This window comes from Pseudophryne corroboree, chromosome 5 (genome assembly GCF_028390025.1).
Source record: "Pseudophryne corroboree isolate aPseCor3 chromosome 5, aPseCor3.hap2, whole genome shotgun sequence".
Taxonomy (NCBI): domain Eukaryota; kingdom Metazoa; phylum Chordata; class Amphibia; order Anura; family Myobatrachidae; genus Pseudophryne; species Pseudophryne corroboree.
In genome coordinates this window covers 420,227,736-420,248,653 of record NC_086448.1, presented here as the reverse complement: position 1 = coordinate 420,248,653, position 20,918 = coordinate 420,227,736, and the positions used below count along the sequence as shown (strand labels likewise).

General features: G+C 43.3%; 1 protein-coding gene across 2 annotated transcripts in view; it reads right to left on the bottom strand.

Moving 5' to 3' along the window:
- AHRR (aryl hydrocarbon receptor repressor) overlaps positions 1 to 15,295 on the bottom strand; it is a 682,994-nt gene extending 667,699 nt beyond the window's left edge. For both annotated transcript variants that reach the window (XM_063922793.1, XM_063922794.1), the window contains exons 1-2: positions 15,054 to 15,295; positions 13,889 to 13,961 (exon numbers count right to left, since the gene is read on the bottom strand). In XM_063922793.1, coding sequence (XP_063778863.1) covers positions 13,889 to 13,950 — 62 coding nt within the window. In that variant the 5' untranslated portion in view covers positions 13,951 to 13,961; positions 15,054 to 15,295. The remainder of the gene's footprint in view (positions 1 to 13,888; positions 13,962 to 15,053) is intronic.
- Between the last annotated feature and the right edge of the window lie 5,623 nt (positions 15,296 to 20,918).

Genomic DNA, 20,918 nt, shown 5'->3' with positions numbered 1-20,918 from the left:
TAACAATAACAGATAGCAAAACTCCTGCACCCATCCACATGCTGCTGCGGTAATCGGGACAGTGTGCCTCACCCAGCTAGCATATTTTATATATATATATATATATATATATATATATATTAGGTGATTCATCGCGCCCTACGGGCGCCCTTCACACCGTCGCAAGGGGCTACGCCCCACTAACTCCTGAACGCCTTTCCGGCGTTCAATATTTGTATTATATTGAGTATTACAATTGCACGACGAAAGGGCGTCCGAAGGTGAAGGGGGCGTAGCCCCTTGCGATAAGGAGGGGGCGGGGCCCGCAGATGGGGGAGGGGTCCGGATGCGCTGCGGTTGGGGGAGGGGCAGGTGCAGCAGTCGCAGATGGGGGAGGGATTCCGGAGGCGCTGCGGGTGGGGAAGGGGGTGGGGGGCGCAGGGGTAGGGGTCCGGAGGCGCCGCAGGTGGAGGAGGGGCGGGTGTAGGGGTGCCGTGGATGGGGGAAGGGGTCTGGGCGAGCTGTGGGTGGGGGACGGGCCGGATGGGGGGGTGCCACGGGTGGGGGGAAGGGCGGGTGTGGGAGTATAAGGGGGTATATATAATGGGGTGGGGTACACTGTGGGGGGTATATATAATGGGGATGGGTACATTGTGGGGAGTACATATAATGGGGATGGGTACATTGTGGGGGAGTATATATAATGGGGATGGGTACACGTTGGGGGGGATATATAATGGGGATGGGTACACGTTGGGGGGTATATATAATGGGGATGGGTACACGTTGGGGGGTAGATATAATAGGGATGGGTACACGTTGGGGGGTATATATAATGGGGATGGGTACACTGTGGGGGGGGTGTATATAATGGGGTTGGGTACACTGTGGGGGGGTGTATATAATGGGGATGGGGTATGTATAATGGGGTCGGGGTATCGGGAGAGACTTCCCGCCGCGGGTCCCTCACCTTCCCTGGCCAGCCTCTCTCCATCCGCTGGCCGGAGCTTCTCCTCCTCAGCCCCGCAGGCAGGTGGCGCCGGAGCTGTCACTGGGTCAGGCCGGGGAGGCGGCATGAGGCCTACACCGCCACCCAGCCTAGAGTCTGAGGATGCAGCCGGGGTGGAGCGGGAAACAAACGGAGCAGAGGCCGTCTGGGCTGGGAGAGGAGTCAGCGGGGAGAGCGGCATCCAGCAGCCAGGGTTCAGGGACCACAGAGCTGCCTTCACCTGGGGTATATACAGGGGGCGTCCAGTCCTACACAGGTGGTATATGTGTGTGTGTGTGGAGGGAGAGCATAGGGCAGGTAGGTATGTGTATGTGGGTGCATCGGGCAGGTAGGTATGTGTATGTGGGTGCATAGGGCAGGCGTATATGAGTGGGGGGTATATAGGGCAGGCAAAGGTAGGTATGAGTGTACAGCAGATATATGTGTGTATGGAGGGGGTACATATGGTAGGCAGGTATGTGTGTGTGGGGGGGTGTAGATGTGTGTACAGCAGGTATATATGTGTCATTGTGTGTGTGTGTGGTGGGGTGTAGATGTGTGTGTGTATGGAGGGAGTACATAGAGCAGGTATATACCCAAACAGTGGGCCGGGGAGGATTCGTCCTCTGCTGTCGCCGCCTCAGACTGACTGGCAGAGTCTTCTGCTGCTGCGGGCCGTTACCCATCCTCCTCTTCGGCGCCGGCTCCCCGCTCTCTTCCGCCCCGGGCGGATTCGTCCTCTGCTGCCGCCGCCTCAGACTGACCGGCCGAGTCTTCTGCTGCTGCGACCGGTGATTGGCTAACAGGTCTGAGGGATCACAACCCCTTCTCAGACACTCCGCCAATCACACGACTGGGGTCATACAGCGCACCTCCTCTCTTGCTAATGACATACTGAAAGGGCCAGGAGACACGCCTAGATCCTAGATATATTAGCCCAGATCTGTGACTCTGACTCCGCCCAGCATTGTGACTCCGCCCAGCGTTAGCAAATGAGTCACAAAGTCACAGATCTGGGCTAATATATAGGAGATAAATTAAATACACTGCCCACCCGGCCTCCCTGACACAAACCTGGCAATCGCACAGTAAGTAGGATTGCTGGAGTCAGTCACTGCCTCACCAGTTCAGGGGCTGCCGCTGCCTATTTTCCTTTCACCGCCATCCTGCACCTCACCATAGGATCTGTCTGAAAGCCGCACTCAAGATCTGCTTGGAACGGGAGGAGCTGCGCGCTGCTACTGCAGCTCCCCCTACATGCAGCCAGCATCAACGTAAGGGGGGAAAGCCGCAGCTGAATTAGAGCCTATTAAAGCCACTGCCACATGCCTGTGCGGTGTGCGCCCTAATTTCAAAACTAAAAATGTCAGCAGCTCAGTTGGATCGACAGCCGGGGGGGAGAGGGGGGCGGAGATGTTTGTGCGCGTATGGCCACTGTGGTTGGGGGTGAAGTCACTGCGGGGGAGGAGGTGGCACCATGGAGGAGGAGTTCGGGACCACCTGACCTAGGACAGACGAGGAAGCAGGAGGAGCTGCTGCTGCCGCACATTAGCTGTACAGTGCGGCAGCCAGCAGCGATTAAGCACCTGACCGTCTGCCGCTCCCCTGCTAAAGTAGACAGGCGCCTCTCTCATCTTTGCGGGGGGCAAGCTGCCCCCTTGCCCCCCCCCCCATTCCGACGCCCCTGACTGGTATACAGAAATTTGGTAACCAGGATGGACTGGCCAGCTCAGTGTACAGATCTTAACGCCACTGAGAACATCTAGGACGAATTGGAGCAATGGTTGCATTCTAAACTGACTCGACATTCTTCAGTGGGGCAGATGGTCAATATACTTAAGGTTGAATGGCAAAACATACCACCTGCTGTTGTCCAGGAACTTGTGAACAGTTTGCCAAGAAGGATGTCTGCAGTAATCACTCCACAATTTGAACCTATAAAGTACTGACATCAATAAAAACCCACTGATCTATTTGCTTCCACTTTGTCTACATAGCGTAGTTTATATTTGAGTACTCTTCACTTGTTTCCAGTACATAGACTCTGTTGAAATTAGTGCTTTAGAAAGCCACGCTAATATCAAGTACTAAAAATGGAATCTGCCAAAGATCTACCTACTGTATTTAAAAATGCATGAAAATTTTAAATCTAAATTCATTCAAAGCCAAACAGAGTTCAAATTCCAGAAAGATAGCTTAATTTCTAATGAGTTATAGATAAAGTGGGAAGTTTAAGTAATTTCACAAGTGGCTTGGGACATTTTCCCCAAAAATATCATAACAATAGAACCTTTACCACTGCTCACATTGTTGCTCTTTATCCGATAAGACTGGCCAGAGGCTTTGTACATAAATAATGCTGGAGAGCACTGCCAGCTTTGTCTTGATTAAAGTTTAAGGGATCACAAGTACAGGCATACAAATACAGCATCAAAGTATTTGGGTTAAATCTAGAGATGTGCGGCGGACACTTTTAGGGTTTTGTGTTTTGGTTTTGGATCTGGATCTCCGTTCGTGTTTTGGCTCTGGATTGGTTTTGCCAAAACTGCCCTTTTTCGTGTTTTGGTTTTGGATCTGGATTTTTTGGGAAAAGCAACAACGTAAAAACAGCTAAAATCACAGAATTTGGGGATATTTTTGATCCTAAAACAGGGGCGTCGGAACAGGGGGGGCAAGGGGGCAGCTCTCCCCCCCCCCAAACTTGAGAGGCGCTGGCTGATTAAGAGGAGGAGCGACGTGCGGTCAGTTGAAGACCACACATTACAACCTCCGTGCGTGCAGTGCAGGGACCCCCGGGCTCCGCCCCCGACTCCCAGAAGATCAGTGCCGCAATTTGCGGCTATTTAGGGGGCATGGCCCAGTGACAGGGACAACTACAGTGAGCTGAGTGAGGCGCCACCGCAACGATCGGAGCTGCTGCTCATTCTCCGCATGCAGACAGCGCTACTTTCACTTACCCTGATGAGAGTGCTAGCACAGAAGGTGCTTGCTCCATCTGTATATGTCAACACCATGAGACCGAGAGAAGCATGCAGTGCGAGTGTGACTATGTCCTCCGGCGCTCTAGCAGGGTCCCACTTGTTCACCTAACTAGCACTGAGAGCAGAAGTAGCTGCTCTCTATTCTATTGCTCTGCGCAAAGTGCTGAGAGGGACAAGCATGTTGCTGTCTCTAATACTGGATGCAGCCTATTATGGAAGAGGCCACTGAAAAAAAAAGGTGACATGGGGCATGGATATGTCGGGGGCTTACATAGATGAAGATGTGTGCAATATATCTATCCTTATAAACACACATACAGTACTTTATTACATATCTGGAAACCAAACCCCACACACACCCAAAGCCTGTTATATATAATAGATCAGGTGCCATTCACAGACTCCATAATAAGGGTCAAACAGACCACTAGTGTTATAGTGTTATTCTATAGTTTATTAAAACCGTTATCACTACAGTACTAGTGGTCGGCTTGACCCTTACTATGAAGTTTGTCAATGGCACATGATTTGTTGTATATTGTTTCCTTATGGAGTTGGAGGACACCCTGCACTTGACTGTCTTATGTGTGCAAAGTGATCCCTTGCTTTATATATATATATATATATATTTATATACTGTATATACACACACACGTACACGCACAGAACCCCCCCTTCGCAAATTCTGCGTTTGCCCCTGGTGTGGCCTAATGCAGAGGAGTGCCCGCCTTTCATAGGAGACCTGTGTGGCTGTGCTGTGTAGTGTGCAATCAGGTAGTATCTCTCCTGCTCACTCACTCCCGTGTCTCTCCCGCTTGCTCCCTCTCTCTATGTCCCACTCTCTCCCTAACACTCTCTCTCCTCTCTCCCTAACCTCTGTCCTCTTGCTCCTCTCTCTCCCTGACACTCTATCTCTCCCTGACACTGTTTCTCTGTCCCTGACTCTGTTTCCCTCTCTCTCTTCCTAACATGTCTCTCTCTATCTCTCTTTCTCTCTCTGTCTCTCTCTCTCTCTCTCTCTCTCTCTCTCTCTCTCCCTCTTTCTATCCTTGACACTCTCCCTCTCTCTCCCGACCGTGGTGCCGCCTCCATTTCATCTCGGTAGTTCCGCCTCCTCCTCCTGGTGGCTCTGCACCCAGGAGCGCCAAGCTCAGGCTCTATCTTGCCCCTCCCAACCTATCAATGTTCTGACGCCCCTGATCCTACAGTATTATTAACCTCAATAACATTCATTTCCACTCATTTCCAGTCTATTCTGAACACCTCACAATATTGTGTTTAGGCCAAAAGGTTGCACCGAGGTAGCTGGATGACTAAGCTAAGCATCACAAGTGAGCGGCACTAACACGTGGCCCCTCTAGGAGTGGCATCGCAGTCCCAGACAGGATGGCACTTTTAAAAACTAGGCCCCAAAGAGCACATAATGCAAAGAAAAAAAAGAGGTGTAAGATGGAATTGTCCTTGGACCCTCCCACCCACCCTTATGTTGTTCAAACAGGACATGCACAGTTTAATAAACCCATCATTTCAGCGACAGGTGGTCCCCTTGGAAAAAGCTCGCCAAGTTCTCAGAATAATAGCTAGCTACAAACATTCCACCTCCTTTGATGACTTTTCACATTATGAGAAGAGGCAAGAGGAAGAGGACAATGTCAAGAAGGTGATTAAAAATTAGAGAGGCACACGTAATCAGGAACAACACACAGGCTTTCACCTCCACTCCTATATTGGTGTTAAACAGAAAGGACTTTAACCAAGCAAATATATAATTACCACATTACTGGACAAACTAAAAAAACGAGGGTCCAAAGTCTCCGAATTTGTACGCCCTTCTCCATTTTCAGGGATTAAGATAATCTCAGATTTAATGCTGGGATGAAAATAAACTGGTGTATAGCACACGATCAAGATTGGATATTTTCCCCTCCATGGAGTCTGGAGACTTATTTTATGAAAATGTTGTGGGGGTTTTTTTTCTTTCTTTTTTTTTATTGAATTTTTATTTACATATTTTGTGGCAGATGCCTTATTTTAGTTTTTTCACAGCTCCCAGTTACACGCATGTGAGCATACCTGTGTGCCCCATTTACACCCATGTGAGCATACCTACGTGTCTTGTTTATTTTATTCATATTTTATTTTCAAATAAAGTAGCCCCTTAGATGTTTTAGCAGCCTCTCGTGAGCCCCCACAGCAGCCCCGGATCGGCCAAGTTGAGTTCGGGTGGGTTCGGTACAGTACTAAGCAGGACTGTGTAGTGAATTTTTTGTTATTGAGCCTCTGCCCTAGTGGATCTTATCACTCTACAGTCGAAAATCATTTCATACTGTAAGTAGGACTGTGTGAGGAAGTAATGCTAACCTCTGTGCCAACAGCATGCCTCAGCCTGGCAAGCCAGACATCTTCCTGGCTGTAAGCCGCCATGAGACTCCATACTAGGCCTTATTCAGTAACTGTATGTGCCTCACAGGAGCTCCTGGCCCATCTAGTGCTGCAGTGCAATGGAAAGCTGATGCAATGCAAGATCATTGAAACTCTGTTCTTCTAACACCGCAGGGTCTTGCGATAATCCTACGCAGCCCTTACATTGTACGATTATTAAGGAGAAAACATTTACAAAATAAAGGAAAAGAACCCTGTACAACAAATACGTATCTTATAAATAAATAATCCCAAAATAAGGAACATTAATTATGAATCAAAATTAAAGCTGACTAATTGGAGCCATTCATTTGAGTCCCTAACATGAAATAATTGAGAAGAACCTCTCTCTAATGCTGGGTACACAGTGCACACTAGAAGATGTAGATAAGAGAGTTCAGACAGGGCACCCCTGATTTATAGGGCAGACATATAGACATAGGTGTGTTTGGAAACTCTGCAGCAGTTGTGCTGGATTATTATTCTGTCTCTTCTGAGTCTGACTTTGGCCACAAATGTGGTGTCATTGGAAAACACTTCATCAAAATTGCAATTTCCATTTCCATCTTTGTGGCTATATGTTTTCACAAATCTGGTTGTGATGTTGAAGCTTGTTTCACATTCTGCTCTAGGCTTTAATTTAAACCTAAGATCAAGTACAGCAGCACCCCTGAAATAACACGGCAGTGCCTCTGGATTTATACAGCAGATAGGCAGCACCACTGGACTTATACAGCATAGGCAGCACCCCTGGAGAATTACCCAGCACATCATACAGGCAACAGCACCCCTAGACTTAAATGGCAGTGAAGCAGCACCCCTGGACTGATAGGGCAGAGGGGCAGCACCCCATATAGGGCAGCACCCCTGGAAAGATGTGGCATACAAAGAAAAGACGTGCAAGATGGAATTGTCCTTGGGCCCTCCACCCACCCTTATGTTGTATAAACAGGACATGCACACTTTAACAAACCAATCATTTCAGCGACATGGTCTGCCACATGACTGTGGCTGTAATGATTGGTTTGTTTGGGCCCCCACCAAAAAAGAAGCAATTAATCTCTCCTTGCACAAACTGGCTCTAAAGAGGCAAGATGTCGTCCTCATCCTCGTCCTCCAATTCCTCCCCCCTTCAGCGTTTACATCCTCATCCTCACAGAGAAATAATTCCACACTGAAGAGGTAGATTTTTTGGCATTTTACCAAGGCATAACAATGGGCTTTTTCATCCCATGGCCAACAACTATCTCCACTGGTGCCTTATTCAAACAAACCACATCATTTAGGTGTCAGTGGACTGCTTACGCTCTTACCCAAAGTTTCTGAACTTGACAATGACTTATGATGAATGCGCTGCATGTGACGTATAGGAGAGAATGTTCCTAGGTGGTTAACATCCTTACTCCTACTTATTATGGCTTGACAAAAGCAACCCATGGCTTGACGCCTGTTGTCTGGATTTGTAAAGAAATATTTCCACACCAAAGAGGTGGGTTTTTTTGTATTTTGCCCAGGCATGACAATGGCCTTTTTCATCCTGTGGACAAAAACTGTCTCCACTAGTGCCTTATTCAAACAAACCACATCACCATCAGAATCCTGATCATCAACTTCCTCCTCAGGGCCAGCTACACCAATATCCTCCTCATCCTGGTGTACATCTACAGTGACATCCTCAATCTCAATATCAGCAACTGGACTGGTGGTGCTCCTCCCAGCACTTGCAGGGTGGCGTGCAAATGGTGGTAGGAGCCTCCTCTTCCTTTACAGTCTTGGGAAGGTCAGGCCGAGACATCGCAACCACGGACACACTTCGACTCTCCTTGGGGATTTGTGATATCTTTGAATGCACAGTTGTTTTTTTCCTGTGCTTTAACAAGCTTTCTTTTTTTTTCTTTTTCGAGAGGGAGGAGGGCTTCCATCTTCATGAGAAGCTGAACCACCAGTCATGAACATAGGCCAAGGCCTTAGCCTTTCTTTGTCACTTCATGTCGTGAATGGCATATTGTCAATTTTACGTTTCTTATCAGATAATTCTTTTTATTATTTTTTTGGTTCTTAATTTTTGCTTCTTGGATTTTACATGCCCTCTATGACATTGGGCATCGGCCTTAGCAGACGACTTTTATGGAACTTCATCGTCAGTGTCATGACTGGTGGCAGCAGCAGCTTCAGCACTAGTACTAGGAACTGGAAGTGCTTCCTGATCTTTCACTTTTTTTTACTCCACATTTTTGTTCTCCATTTCATAGGACAGCACCCCTTTATTATTACAGCACATAGAACAATGCCCCTTTATTTTCACAGCACCCCTGTATTTTTACAGCATACAGGACAGGGCCACTGTACATGTATATTCACAGTTCCCCTGTATTTTTACAGCATACAGGACAGGGCCAGTGTACATTTATTTTCACAGCACCCCTGTATTTTTACAGCATACAGGACAGGGCCAGTGTAGATTTATTTTCACAGCACACCTGACTTTTACAGCATACAGGACAGGGCCAGCACCCCTGTATTTTAACAACACCCCTGAATTTTTACAGCATACAGGACAGGGCCAGCACCTCTGTATTTTAACAACACCCCTGTAATTTTAGAGCATACAAGACAGGGCCAGTGTACATTTATTTTCACAGCACCCCTGAATTTTTACAGCATACAAGATAGGGCCAGCACCCCTGTATTTTCATAGCATACAGGACAGTGCCCCTGTACAGCACAGTGACAGCCAGGACAGCAACACCCATGTACAGCTTCAGCACCCCTAACAGCACATGACACCAGTGACACGACAGAATCCCTAACAGCACAGGACAGCATAGGACAGCACTCCTAGAGAGCACACACTGAACGCACCCGACGCCACCACCCACAGAGAGAGACAGAGATCTGTCTCCCTCAGTCTCCAAGTCCGGAGTGAAGCCGGCGGCAACCCGCAGCTGTTTATATGGAATCCAAAACCCTTGAGAATGGGATCTGAGTCTGGTGGGAAGTCCCAAGCCGGACTCGGTTCCCGGCTCGGATCGTGAAGTGAAGTTCGGGGAAGGGGGGGGGGGGTTTCGGTTCCCTGAGAACCAAACCAGCTCATCTCTAGTTAAATCACTTTTAGAGTTGACTATTAAAAAAAAACCAACAGTTTACATTTTCTAAAGATTAATAACACGGATATTAAAAATATTTACAATTCTAGGTCTTCTGTAGCTGGTGTAAACACAGCGCAGGCAGGTGTGATGATGTTTTAAGGGCACAGGTTAAGGAAATTCTGTTATTAGTGCATAGGTAGGTTTATAATTATTTTTGGGACAAAAGCTGGTGTAAATAGGAAAGAGGCTTGTGTAATGGGCACACAGGCTTGTGTAAATATTATTATGTATTTATTACAAGTTATTTATATAGCGCACACATGTTCCACAGCGTTTACAGAGAATATTTGGCTATTCACATCAGTCCCATTGGAGCTTACAATCTGTAATCCCTATCACATGTACACGCTAGGGTTAATTTTGTTGGGAGCCAATTTACCTACCAGTATATTTTTGTATTGTGGGAGGAAACTGGAGTACCCGGAGGAAACCAACACAAGTATGTGGAGAATATACAAACTTTACACAGTTAGGGCTATGATGGGAATTGAACCCTTAACCTCAGTGCTGTGAGGCAGTAATGATAACCAATACACCATTCATACTGCCCCAAAATATATCTGGGATAAACTTCCTGTAGTTTGTAACATATTGTGATTATTGTGATCATTTTGGCTATAGAGTATGTGATTTATGTTGCAATAATTTATCATTGTTAGTTTTGTTATCAGCAAATGTGTATAGCCTATCTCATAAATTTTAAAAGACTTGCAAAATGTTAATTACTTGTTTTATTTACAAAATTGCTGGTTTTCTTGGCACTGGTTCCTAACTTTATGTATTTTTTCATTAGTGGTGACACAGTGCAGTGGGAATAATATAAACAAATTTAACACAACTGAATCTGTAAAATAAAAATCTAATTGTATAACAAATGCAACTCCTTGTATTTTTATTATATTTTGTTATACATCTTAGATGATAACCTAATGTACTGTATATTAATTGAAATTATTTACAATGTTATTTGTTTTAAATATATATTAACGTTATATTTTAATGTTTCAATAAACTGAATCTGTTAATACACTTTGTAGAGTCTTGTGGTTGACACAGTAGTGCATGGAATTCAGATAAAGTTCACTTTTCATTTAAATAACTGTTATTTAACTATAAACAAAATACAGCTTGTATAACACCATAAATGTTGACTTTTGATGTCATTGCTTATGAGTTAATGCTAATGGTTAATGGTGTGTTAATGCTACCATTTCAGGGTTCAATGGGAAGACTTGTGTAATATAGAGAAATAAAGCAAATTCTACAGCACTGGATATTTTGAACATTAAAAGTTGTCTCAAAAATCTGTGACGTATATATGGCCACGGAATTCCTTGGGGCTATGTAATAGGTTCCGAAATTAAGGACCCGGCGTGATTGTAGTGAGTTCACCTCTAAATTTAAAGTGGCATACAGTTAAAAGGCTGGTTTTACGTTATAAATCACAAGGCACTTTACATTTTGCGTCAAACTCACTGAAATCACGCTGGTTAGTTAATCTCAGAAAGTATTTCATAACCCCCTTAGTGTCTTACACTGTACCTGAAATTTGGTGTGCTGTATATTATCCAAAATATCTAATGTGAATGTGATGTATATTATCTTGTAGTATATGCCCTAACATTATTATTACTCAGAAATGCATTGCTCATTTCATTTCTGTGAAAGCATCACTCACTTGGATCATTAAATAAACCACCCTATTATAGGCAATGTATGGTACAAACTTTTCTACCTGATTCACATAATACATGAAACTACACCTATACATATCAGTTATCAGAGAATTCTAGTTGCTCTCTGTATACCCGTCTGTTACACGTTGAGGGACACAATAACTCTGAAACAGTCAGCAATGGAGATTGTACAACTTCTGTACTGTAAGTCAAAATGAAAACTAATATTCCGTTGCATGGAGCTGTAAAATTGGTCTTTTCATTTATGTCTTCTAGTCCCTTTTCAATGGACTAAATATGAAGCTGCTTATGAATCACTATCTACATGAATGTTAGCAAGGAAAGAAAACAAAGAACAAGTAAAAAAAATCCTAAAACATTCTCGCATCATCCCAAAGTATTTTGTTTTACAGTATTATTCCCAATCTGAAATTACAGTACCTTAGTATGGTTTTACTAAATAAAACACAACTAGAAATTAAGACACATAGAAACGATCCTAGTTGCAACAAACACTATAAAGGTATGCAGGGAGGAACCATCCCCTCAGAGACTGAGAACCCACACTTTCTGCGTTTCCTGCTGAAGTGTGCATTCTAGATCAGCAGTATTTTGTAAGCAATGGTAAAATAGAATTTTGTAGGAAAAAATACTGCCCATTTTAATTCTAGCATGCGGTAATATAATTATTACCATACGCTAGAATTAAAATGATACCCCTCACTTTATGGAGTGAGGGGTAATACCACTCACTTTATGGAAAGTATCGGAAAAACAAAATAGAAACTTCAGTTACGGTAGGATTTTTGAAAAAGTTTTTTTTATGGCAAGTCAGCAACATTTTACTACTTGCTCCCCTTTGTATCAGTTATCCATCAATCCCTTCTATAGGTAAGCCAGGGGTTAACTGCAGCAAACTTTATCAGGGTATTAGCACTAAGCCTGCTAACCCCTTGCTAATTGACTGTTTATGCCTGTTTATGTCTCCATATTTATTAAAAATACTAATTGTGAACAAATGTAGATAAAAGTATGTCAGATTAAAATGGTCCACAGCAACAATGAATCAAAGCTTTCTAAAAAACAAACAAAAAAAAAACATTTCTCTCATACTGAGTGCATCTGGAAAACATTTCTCACTTGAGTGATAATGACCCCTACTTTCTACAATGTCAGGCGCTTATATTACTTCCGAAGCGACTGTGAGCTATTCGTACCTTTAAGGCTGGTACAGACAGTAACAAAAAAAATATTGATTAAACCCCATGGCAAAAACATATACTTTGTCTTCACTTTTAACAGAATGTTAGAAGCACATTCGTTAAAGCATTTCCAACTTTCACGCAAAATATTTTACTACATACATATTGATTCTTCTTAGTATTAACACTTCCAAAGGCTGCAGTCAACGCTAAAGTTGATATGAAGCAAATCAAAAAGTACTGACTTATTGTCATAAAGCAGGTCTATTGGATTATTTTAATTTGTGGACAAACAGCATTAAAGTGTGTTTAATACTTGTCAATGTGTACTTTAAATGCTTCCAAATAGCTTAAAATATTTTCTATTTATATTTCTCTATTTTAAATCTGCCTTCATTACAAATCACCATTGAACTGTAAGAAACCACAAAATATTCAGAGTTTACAACGCAATAATCTAATACTGTTTCTTATCTCATAGTATAATGAAATCACAGTTTAATACTGTATTTACTTCCCATCATGATTATTTGAAAAGATCTACTTAAAATGAATACATGAATATTATTATTACATTTTCAATATTATAATATATATATATATATATATACATACATATATATGTGTGTGTGTGTGTGTGTGTGTGTGTGTGTGTGTGTGTGTGTGTGTGTGTGTGTATATATTTATATTTATTTATATATATTTTTTATACACTTACATATACAGGTTGCAGTGTCACACAAATTTGAAATGCTTGGGACCAGAAGTATTTTGGATTTTTCCATATTTTGGAAATAGTTGCATACCATAATGAAATATCTTGGGGATAGGACCCAAGTCTAAACACATAATGCCTTTATGTTTTATATACATGTAGCCTGCAGGTCATTTTATACAATATTTTTTCATAATTTTGTGCATGAAACACAGTTTGTGTACAATAAACTGTCAGAAAGCAAAAGTGTCACTTTCTCAGTTGGCACTCAAAAAATGTCAGATGTTTTGGATAATTCAGAATTTTAGATATGGGAGACTCAACTTGTCTATATCTATCTATCTATCTATCTATCTATCTATCTATCTATCTATCTATCTATCTATCTATCTATCTTTATAAAATGAAAGATATGCCTCCCCCTGTATTTATGTATACATATACATACAGTACACATGTATGTATACACATAAGGGTGACCATAAATAGTGACATTGAAAGAAACAAAGCAAGCTTTTCATTCAACAGTACAATAACAGTAATCATGAATATCAGTTAATGTGTATGTCTTTTTAATTACCTCAATATATATATATATATATATATATATATATATCTATCCTGCATATATATATGGCAGCTAACATTTTTAACAAGTTATGTCAAGTGCAGATCTCTAGACTTTTTATAATGTAGTCTACAATGAGAAATGTTAGTATTAAACTAGGAGCCAAAGTTTAATGCACCATAAATAAATGCACAATACTAATACTTAACTGTTTTTGTACTGGTTTTCTTCTTTTTCTCCCCGCATACATGCATTCTCCTGGAGGAATCATTGTGATCTGACCTGAAATAAGATAATAAAAAGCAACAGGTGCATTTAAAGACACATCTAGACTAACTTCTAACACTCAGGCAGTGGGAGTTAGCATATAAAATGTTGTAATTCAATATCATCCAAAGCAGTGTTGTGATGAAGAAGTAAGCAATGTGAGTGACACAACCACAGGGCGAGCAATCAGAGAGATGTCTGTGATGCTGCTGACAGGGCTGTCACCATGTCACTGCATCTTACAATTCAAATACTGTAGCTCCCAAAACATAGGCAAGTCAATGAAAAAACATCACACTGTAGCACTGTAATAAAAGTACATAAAACGAGGTTTCTACAAAGTAAACAGATGGATTAATGATGAGATACATTTCACAACACCCAGTTTTGTTGAAAGCATGCAAATGAAAGCAAAACAATAACAAAAGAAGAAGAAAGTTTAGGAAAGAAAGGGGATGGGGTATTGCTCATTAGATCCAAATAAAATCATAATGTGTGTGTGTTGGGCAGGGAGTTTGCAATTACAGAAACTTCTATAGCTGTGAATGAAGATTGCTGTGGACATTAAACTTCCTTTTGCACAAAAGGATTTATTACAAAGAGATAAATCATTTCTACAATATAATGAAGTAACTAGATTGAAATCTCCTGCCTCCTAGGATTAATATGTTAAAAAAAAAATAAGGAACAGCATGCTAATTACTAATAGCAATTAAAATAAAAGGCATGATATACCACTATCAGCTCACTACATACAACTGAGACTACAGCATGTAGTGCCAGGATCACCTGTAACACCTGCCACTTACTGCACTAACAGGCATAATATTACAGTATTAGTTCTTTATAGAGAACCTCCTGTACATGAGCGTAGAGAGGTGAAATTACATCATTATGATACAAAGATTATATTATATTAAAAGTCACTCATTGTTTGAATTTAAATAATGAAAATATTAAGGGCGGGGAGTTGCATAGAACTGAACCATAATTACAAATTTAGGGGAATAATATACTGTAAGTTTCGTTGTATAACAACTGGCTGCACATCTGCTTAGTGCAAGCATTACAGTCACTGAAATCTGTGAGAAGAGACAGAAGACTTACCCTTGTCACTGACACACGTTACTGAGTCCCAGACCTAAGAGATGAGGAGATACATCCAGGATTGGTGTAAGGTCCAGCTTTAGTGACAGAGAGGACAGGGGGCCCTGGGTCTGCACCACTTTGGAAGCCTGAATTTGCCAGACAATGACAAAGGCCACTACATACAGTATGTAACTGAAGAGGAGACCACAGAGCTGGAGGAACGCTGGCGTCCCCTCACACGTTGTACGAGTCCCTCTTACTTCCTTACCATTCAGGTGCTGAGCAAGAAAGTGAATGACATGAACAGACTCTTCATACGGAGAGGAAGGAGATTTTTTTTTAAGAGTTTCGCGAACGCCACCTAGTGACCATAATCTGTATACTTCACTATAACATTACATTCATCTGTAGTAGAAATATAATGCTTGGAACGTTTAATGTAGAGTGCTTTATTCAGGGGTGTGTGTCTGTATGTATATGTAAATATATATATATATATATATATATAATACTTATATGTATTATATATATGTATATATATATATATATATATATATACACACACACACGCACACACACACACACACACACACACACACACACACACACACACACACACACATTATTAAGATTCATTTTATTTTCAGTACATTATAAAACAGTAATATATACTCATGTCCAATAGGACTCATCCTAACTTCTTCTTTCTGTGTAACGTGCCAGTGCAGAGAGTCTATTTTTTTTTCTTATTAATTTCCTATTCTAAAGTTCCTGTGAAACTATTTTCCTCAGCATATTTAGGGAAAAAGTGAGTTTTCATAGTGTATTATTAGTTGGGCTCATGTAATAAATCTGCCTATCTGTCCTATAGAACAGAAACCCAGGCGGAGGCAGTAAGCAGTTTCCAGCATGTCCGAGGGATAACTGGTCCTTTGCCTGCCCTGTTAAGTCCATGTTCATAATGATAGGAATCGGATGTCTGGTAACTGTTTCGGGGAATTTCAGTAATGATTGGATAAGTAAGTTCTATTCCTTTTATTGGAAACCATTATTAAAAGGATCTGAAATTCACAATGGCCTTAATAGACATAAATAGAATATACGGTACCTGGAACGTTTATTTCCTGAGATTGGAAGGTATATAAGAAATAAGAGTGATTACATCCCATCTGTCCCTGTGAGGGAAATCATTACTGGTTTCTCTGGGAAGAGCTAACGGACCTAGCTGTGGGCATTGTGGGAATGAATGCGGAGCTTATTAGGAAACTAATTTTAAACAGAAATTCTGGATATTTTAAACAACAAATTCGGGACAGCATAGACTGGGGCAGAAACGCATATGTATATATGTAAAGGGCAGTATTCAAATGATATATCACACCCAATCTCCTTTCTAAAGTGATCCCCGTTATCGCGCATATCGCGCCCATAGTAATCAGGTATAGCTGCGTAAAGGGTTGCACACCAGCAGAAACAGAATGGGTGTAGAATGGGTGTGGAAGGATGGAATGGGTGTGGAAGGGGATGAAAATAATTTAATCCCCCCCCAAAGGTGCATACACACGGTGCGATGCACTCAATGCCTGACCTTGACTATGCGATGTGACCGGAGCCCGGCACCACTGACATAGTCAATGTCGGGCTGCCTGCACAATCTATTTTTTCTTGTGATGCCGATCCCGCGCGATCATACGGTGTGATATGCACTAACTTTCCTTACGATTTTGACTATATAGTCAGGGAGCTGGTGGGGAGCTGAAAGGGTATCTCATGCGATGGAGCGCATACGATACCTCTTCGTAGTCTGCGGATATATGAGTGCTGTGGGTTCTAGCCTATTGTATATATAACATTTTTGTGGACGCACTTTTTCTTGCACCTCTTTTGTCCATATATAAATTAAATGTTAAGAAATTCCCCAGGTGTTTATTAACTGATATGCTTGGGTGTGGTTCCTGTCTCTTTAAAAGAGTGAGACAGGGCCTAAACCCGTGATAGAAGCATACTGTGTATTTAAAATCTAAAAGATGCCTGAGAGCAATGCTCAGATTTTTGAAAGTCAGTGTAGGGACTGACCAAATGGGAATGGCCGTGAAGTGGCAGATCACTTAACAAACTATTGCATTATTTTGGAACTAACATTCCCTGAATTCAGATGAATTACAGTTTGAAGTGTTAATATTAGGTGAGTGCTGAATTTGTATTTTATATATATATATATATATATATATATAAATTTTTTTCATTTTTTATTTTTCATTTAATATTTTCTTTTCCCCACAGAGGAGCATATGCAGTAGTGATTAAAGTAAAAGAGGTGTTGGGAAGGGCTATTTACAGGTATATAGTGTACATATCAATATACTGTATACATTTATTTGTACATTTTATTTATATATATATATATATATATATATATATATTAGGGCTGGGCAAGTTAACGCGTTAATATTGCGTTAACGCATTAACTAATTAACGCCGACAATTATTTTAACACTTGGCGGCCATCGGGGAAGACATGCAGCTCCTCTCCATCTTCCTGCAGTCATTGGCGGATACAGCGGGGGGGCGATGGTGGCGATCGCGCCCCTAGCACTGTGCAGATGTAATCAGCTCTCTTCGTCCTCCCAGCTGTTGGTGCATAAAGTGGTTAGCTGCGGGCACCGTGAGAGCGCCGGTGCCATTTCAAGTGTATTTCTGGCCACCAGCGAGCCAATCGGAACTCGAGGACTGGCAGCCAATCAGGAGCGGCCGTATCGGTGGCTCCTGATTCGATGCTGGGCGACAAGCTCCGATTTGGTCATGGCTGGCGGCACATTTGAAATGCCACCGGCGCTATCACGGTCTCCATGGCTCCAAGATTGGCCCACACCAGAAGAAGCAAAACACAGCATTTATCACGGCTGTAGTGGCTGCATCTACATCCCCATGCTGGACTCACCAAGCAGCTGGCGCCCGGCAAGATGGAGGAGACGAGAGGAAGCAGCGGCTAGCAAAATCAGCACATGGGACTCACCAAGCTGACCGACGAGTCTGGAGCTGCACGGGAAGGTGGACATTTGCTAAGATACATTATGCACTCATTGATCACAGTCTGTTCATGGTCCTGCCTCAAGAATAGAAGCTTAGAGGCAGTGTTTCTTTTAAGACAGACTCCTGTTTATACATATAGGAAGGCTTTGTTTTGTGATACCTATTTGCAGTTATAAAGCCATGCACTACCCAGCCTGATCCAGTTTTGCACAATAGAACACTTACATGCTGTATGTATGTATGTATGTATGTATGTATGTATGTATGTATGTGTATCTCTCTTTTCTCTCTCTCTCTCTCTCTCTCTCTAAATGTGCGCAATACACTACTTTTGAATTCATTATTGAATCTTGTGCATAACGACGCGATTAATCGCAATTAATCTGAGAAAATCATGCGATTAATCGCGATTAGAAATTTTAATCGTTGTCGACACTAACACCATATATTTTAAATTGCCGGGGTAGCTACCCATGGTAGAAGCTCTCAGGGAGATAAATAAGCAAATTTGGAAAATTTAAAAAATAACGAAACAAGTCTTATCTCGTTGCTTTTTCTTCAGACACTGACTGGGGTGAGGTAAGTATGTTCTACCCTACTCTACCCCTAACCCTCCCTTCCTGCAGCCAGTGTCGGACTGGTGCATGTAGGGCCCACCGGGGGAATTCAGTGGTAGGGGCCTATATTTAGTGGTGTGGCCAGTCTGCAGAGGGTGTGTGGCCTGCCACCTCATTGGTTTGACCAATGATTAGATGGTGCAACGTCTGGGCCCTTTCATAAATATATACAGTAAATTCAGCTGCTGCATGCATGATAATGTACCAGATTACTTATCAGCAATGCACTCTAGAAAATACACTATAGTCCAGTATAAGGTAACATATGTATAATGTATAATTCAAGTGCACAGTCTGAAACTTGATCCTTAGAGTATGAGGTGGGCCCCCAGACAGTGGAGCCCACCGGTGGTTTCCCCTGTACCCCTGTGGGCCAGTCCAAGCGTGCCTGCAGCCTAACCCTCCCCACTTGGTGCCTAACCCTAACTCCCCCTCTCCGCAGCCAAACTCTAACCCCCCACCTTGTGCAGCCTAACCCTAACCCCCCCCCCCCCACCATCACCAGGAGGCACCTAAACCTAACTCCCTCCCACCCCAGCCCTAACCCTAACCTGTCCTCTCTACTGATGTTCGGGATCCCGGCTGTCGGGATTCCAGCATCGGTCTCCTGACTCTGTCGGGATAACATCGTCTGCATTTTGACGGGTGTCAGGATTCAGGCATAGGTATTCCGACTGCAGGGATCCTGACAGCCGCCATCTTAAATGCATCCCATATCTTCTCATGCTTTTCTGATACCTTTACTAAAGCATTCTTTTTCTTTCCAACAGTTTTCTGTACTTTTAAGATATGTATTTATACAATCAGAAATAGTTACGTATTTTTTACCCATAGATTGTTCTCTGCATTGATAACAATTGTATCCACTGAACAGCTTTGTGTCTTATACACCTTATACACCTTTTCCACTGCTGCTAAAACCCAGGTTATTGCCATTATAACCCGGGTCACAGCTCAGTGGAAAATGACTAATCTGGATCTAGTGACTCGGGCATCAAACCCGTATATGTTGCAGGGTTGGACCAGAGAAGGATCAGGGCCGTAACTACGTGTGTGCCAAGTGGGCTTGGCACACAGCGCAGTTGCCCTGAGGGCGCACGGCCAGCGGCATGTAATGAGTCAAATTGACTCATTACATTCCGCCTCTGAAGTCTGCGCCATGCGCCGCCGCCGCACTGGGGAGGAGAGCTACAGCGCCGGGCAGCGGAGAAGGAGGAGGAGGGAGGAGGACTGGAGCCGCAGCAGCGCTATTTCATTGGTAGTAAGCGCCGCTGCAGCAGCCCCCTCTCTTTCCGTATTGGCTGCCCGGCGCTGCTGTGGATGCTGGGATGCGGTTCCTCCATCCCAGCATCCCCAGCAGCGCCGGGCAGCCAATACGGAAGGAGAGGGGGCTGCTGCAGCGGCGCTTACTACCAATGAAATAGCGCTGCTGCGGCTCCAGTTCCCCTCCCTCCTCCTCCTTCTCCGATGACTGCACCGAGGGAGCTGCACGAGGAGCCTGACTGCCAGCGGGGAGATGGTAAGTATGTCTCTCTCTTTCTCTTTCTCTCTCTCTCTCTCTCTCTCTCTATCTCTATGGGGGACCTGGCTGCCGCAATGTGTAAAAAGGGGGACTGGCTGCCGTAATGTGTAAAAAGGGGTACTGGCTGCCGCAATGTGTAAAAAGGGGGACTGGCTGCCGCAATGTGTAAAAAGGGGGACTGGCTGCCGTAATGTGTAAAAAGGGGGACTGGCTGCCGCAATGTGTAAAAATGGGGACTGGCTGCCGTAATGTGTAAAAAGGGGGACTGGCTGCCGCAATGTGTAAAAAGGGGGCCTGGCTGCCGCAATGTGTATAAAGGGGGACACCATCTGCCGTAATGTGTAAAACCGGGGACACTGTCTGCTGTAATATGTAAAAAGGGGACGCTGTCTGCCGTAATGTTAAAAAAGGGGGACGCTGTCTGCTGTAATGTGTAAAAAGGGGACGCTGTCTGCCGTAATGTGTAAAAAGGGGGACTGTCTGCTGTAATGTGTAAAAAGGGGACTGTCTGCTGTAATGTGTAAAAAGGGGGACGCTGTCTGCTGTAATGTATAAAAGGGGCTCTACCTGGTGTAGTGGCGCTACTGTGCAGCGTCATTTGAATAATGGAGACTACTGTGCACCGTAGTATGAATTGCTATTATTTTGTGGCCACGCCCATTCTCCATGAAGCCACACCCCTATATATTTTTTGCGCGCCTACGGCGCGCA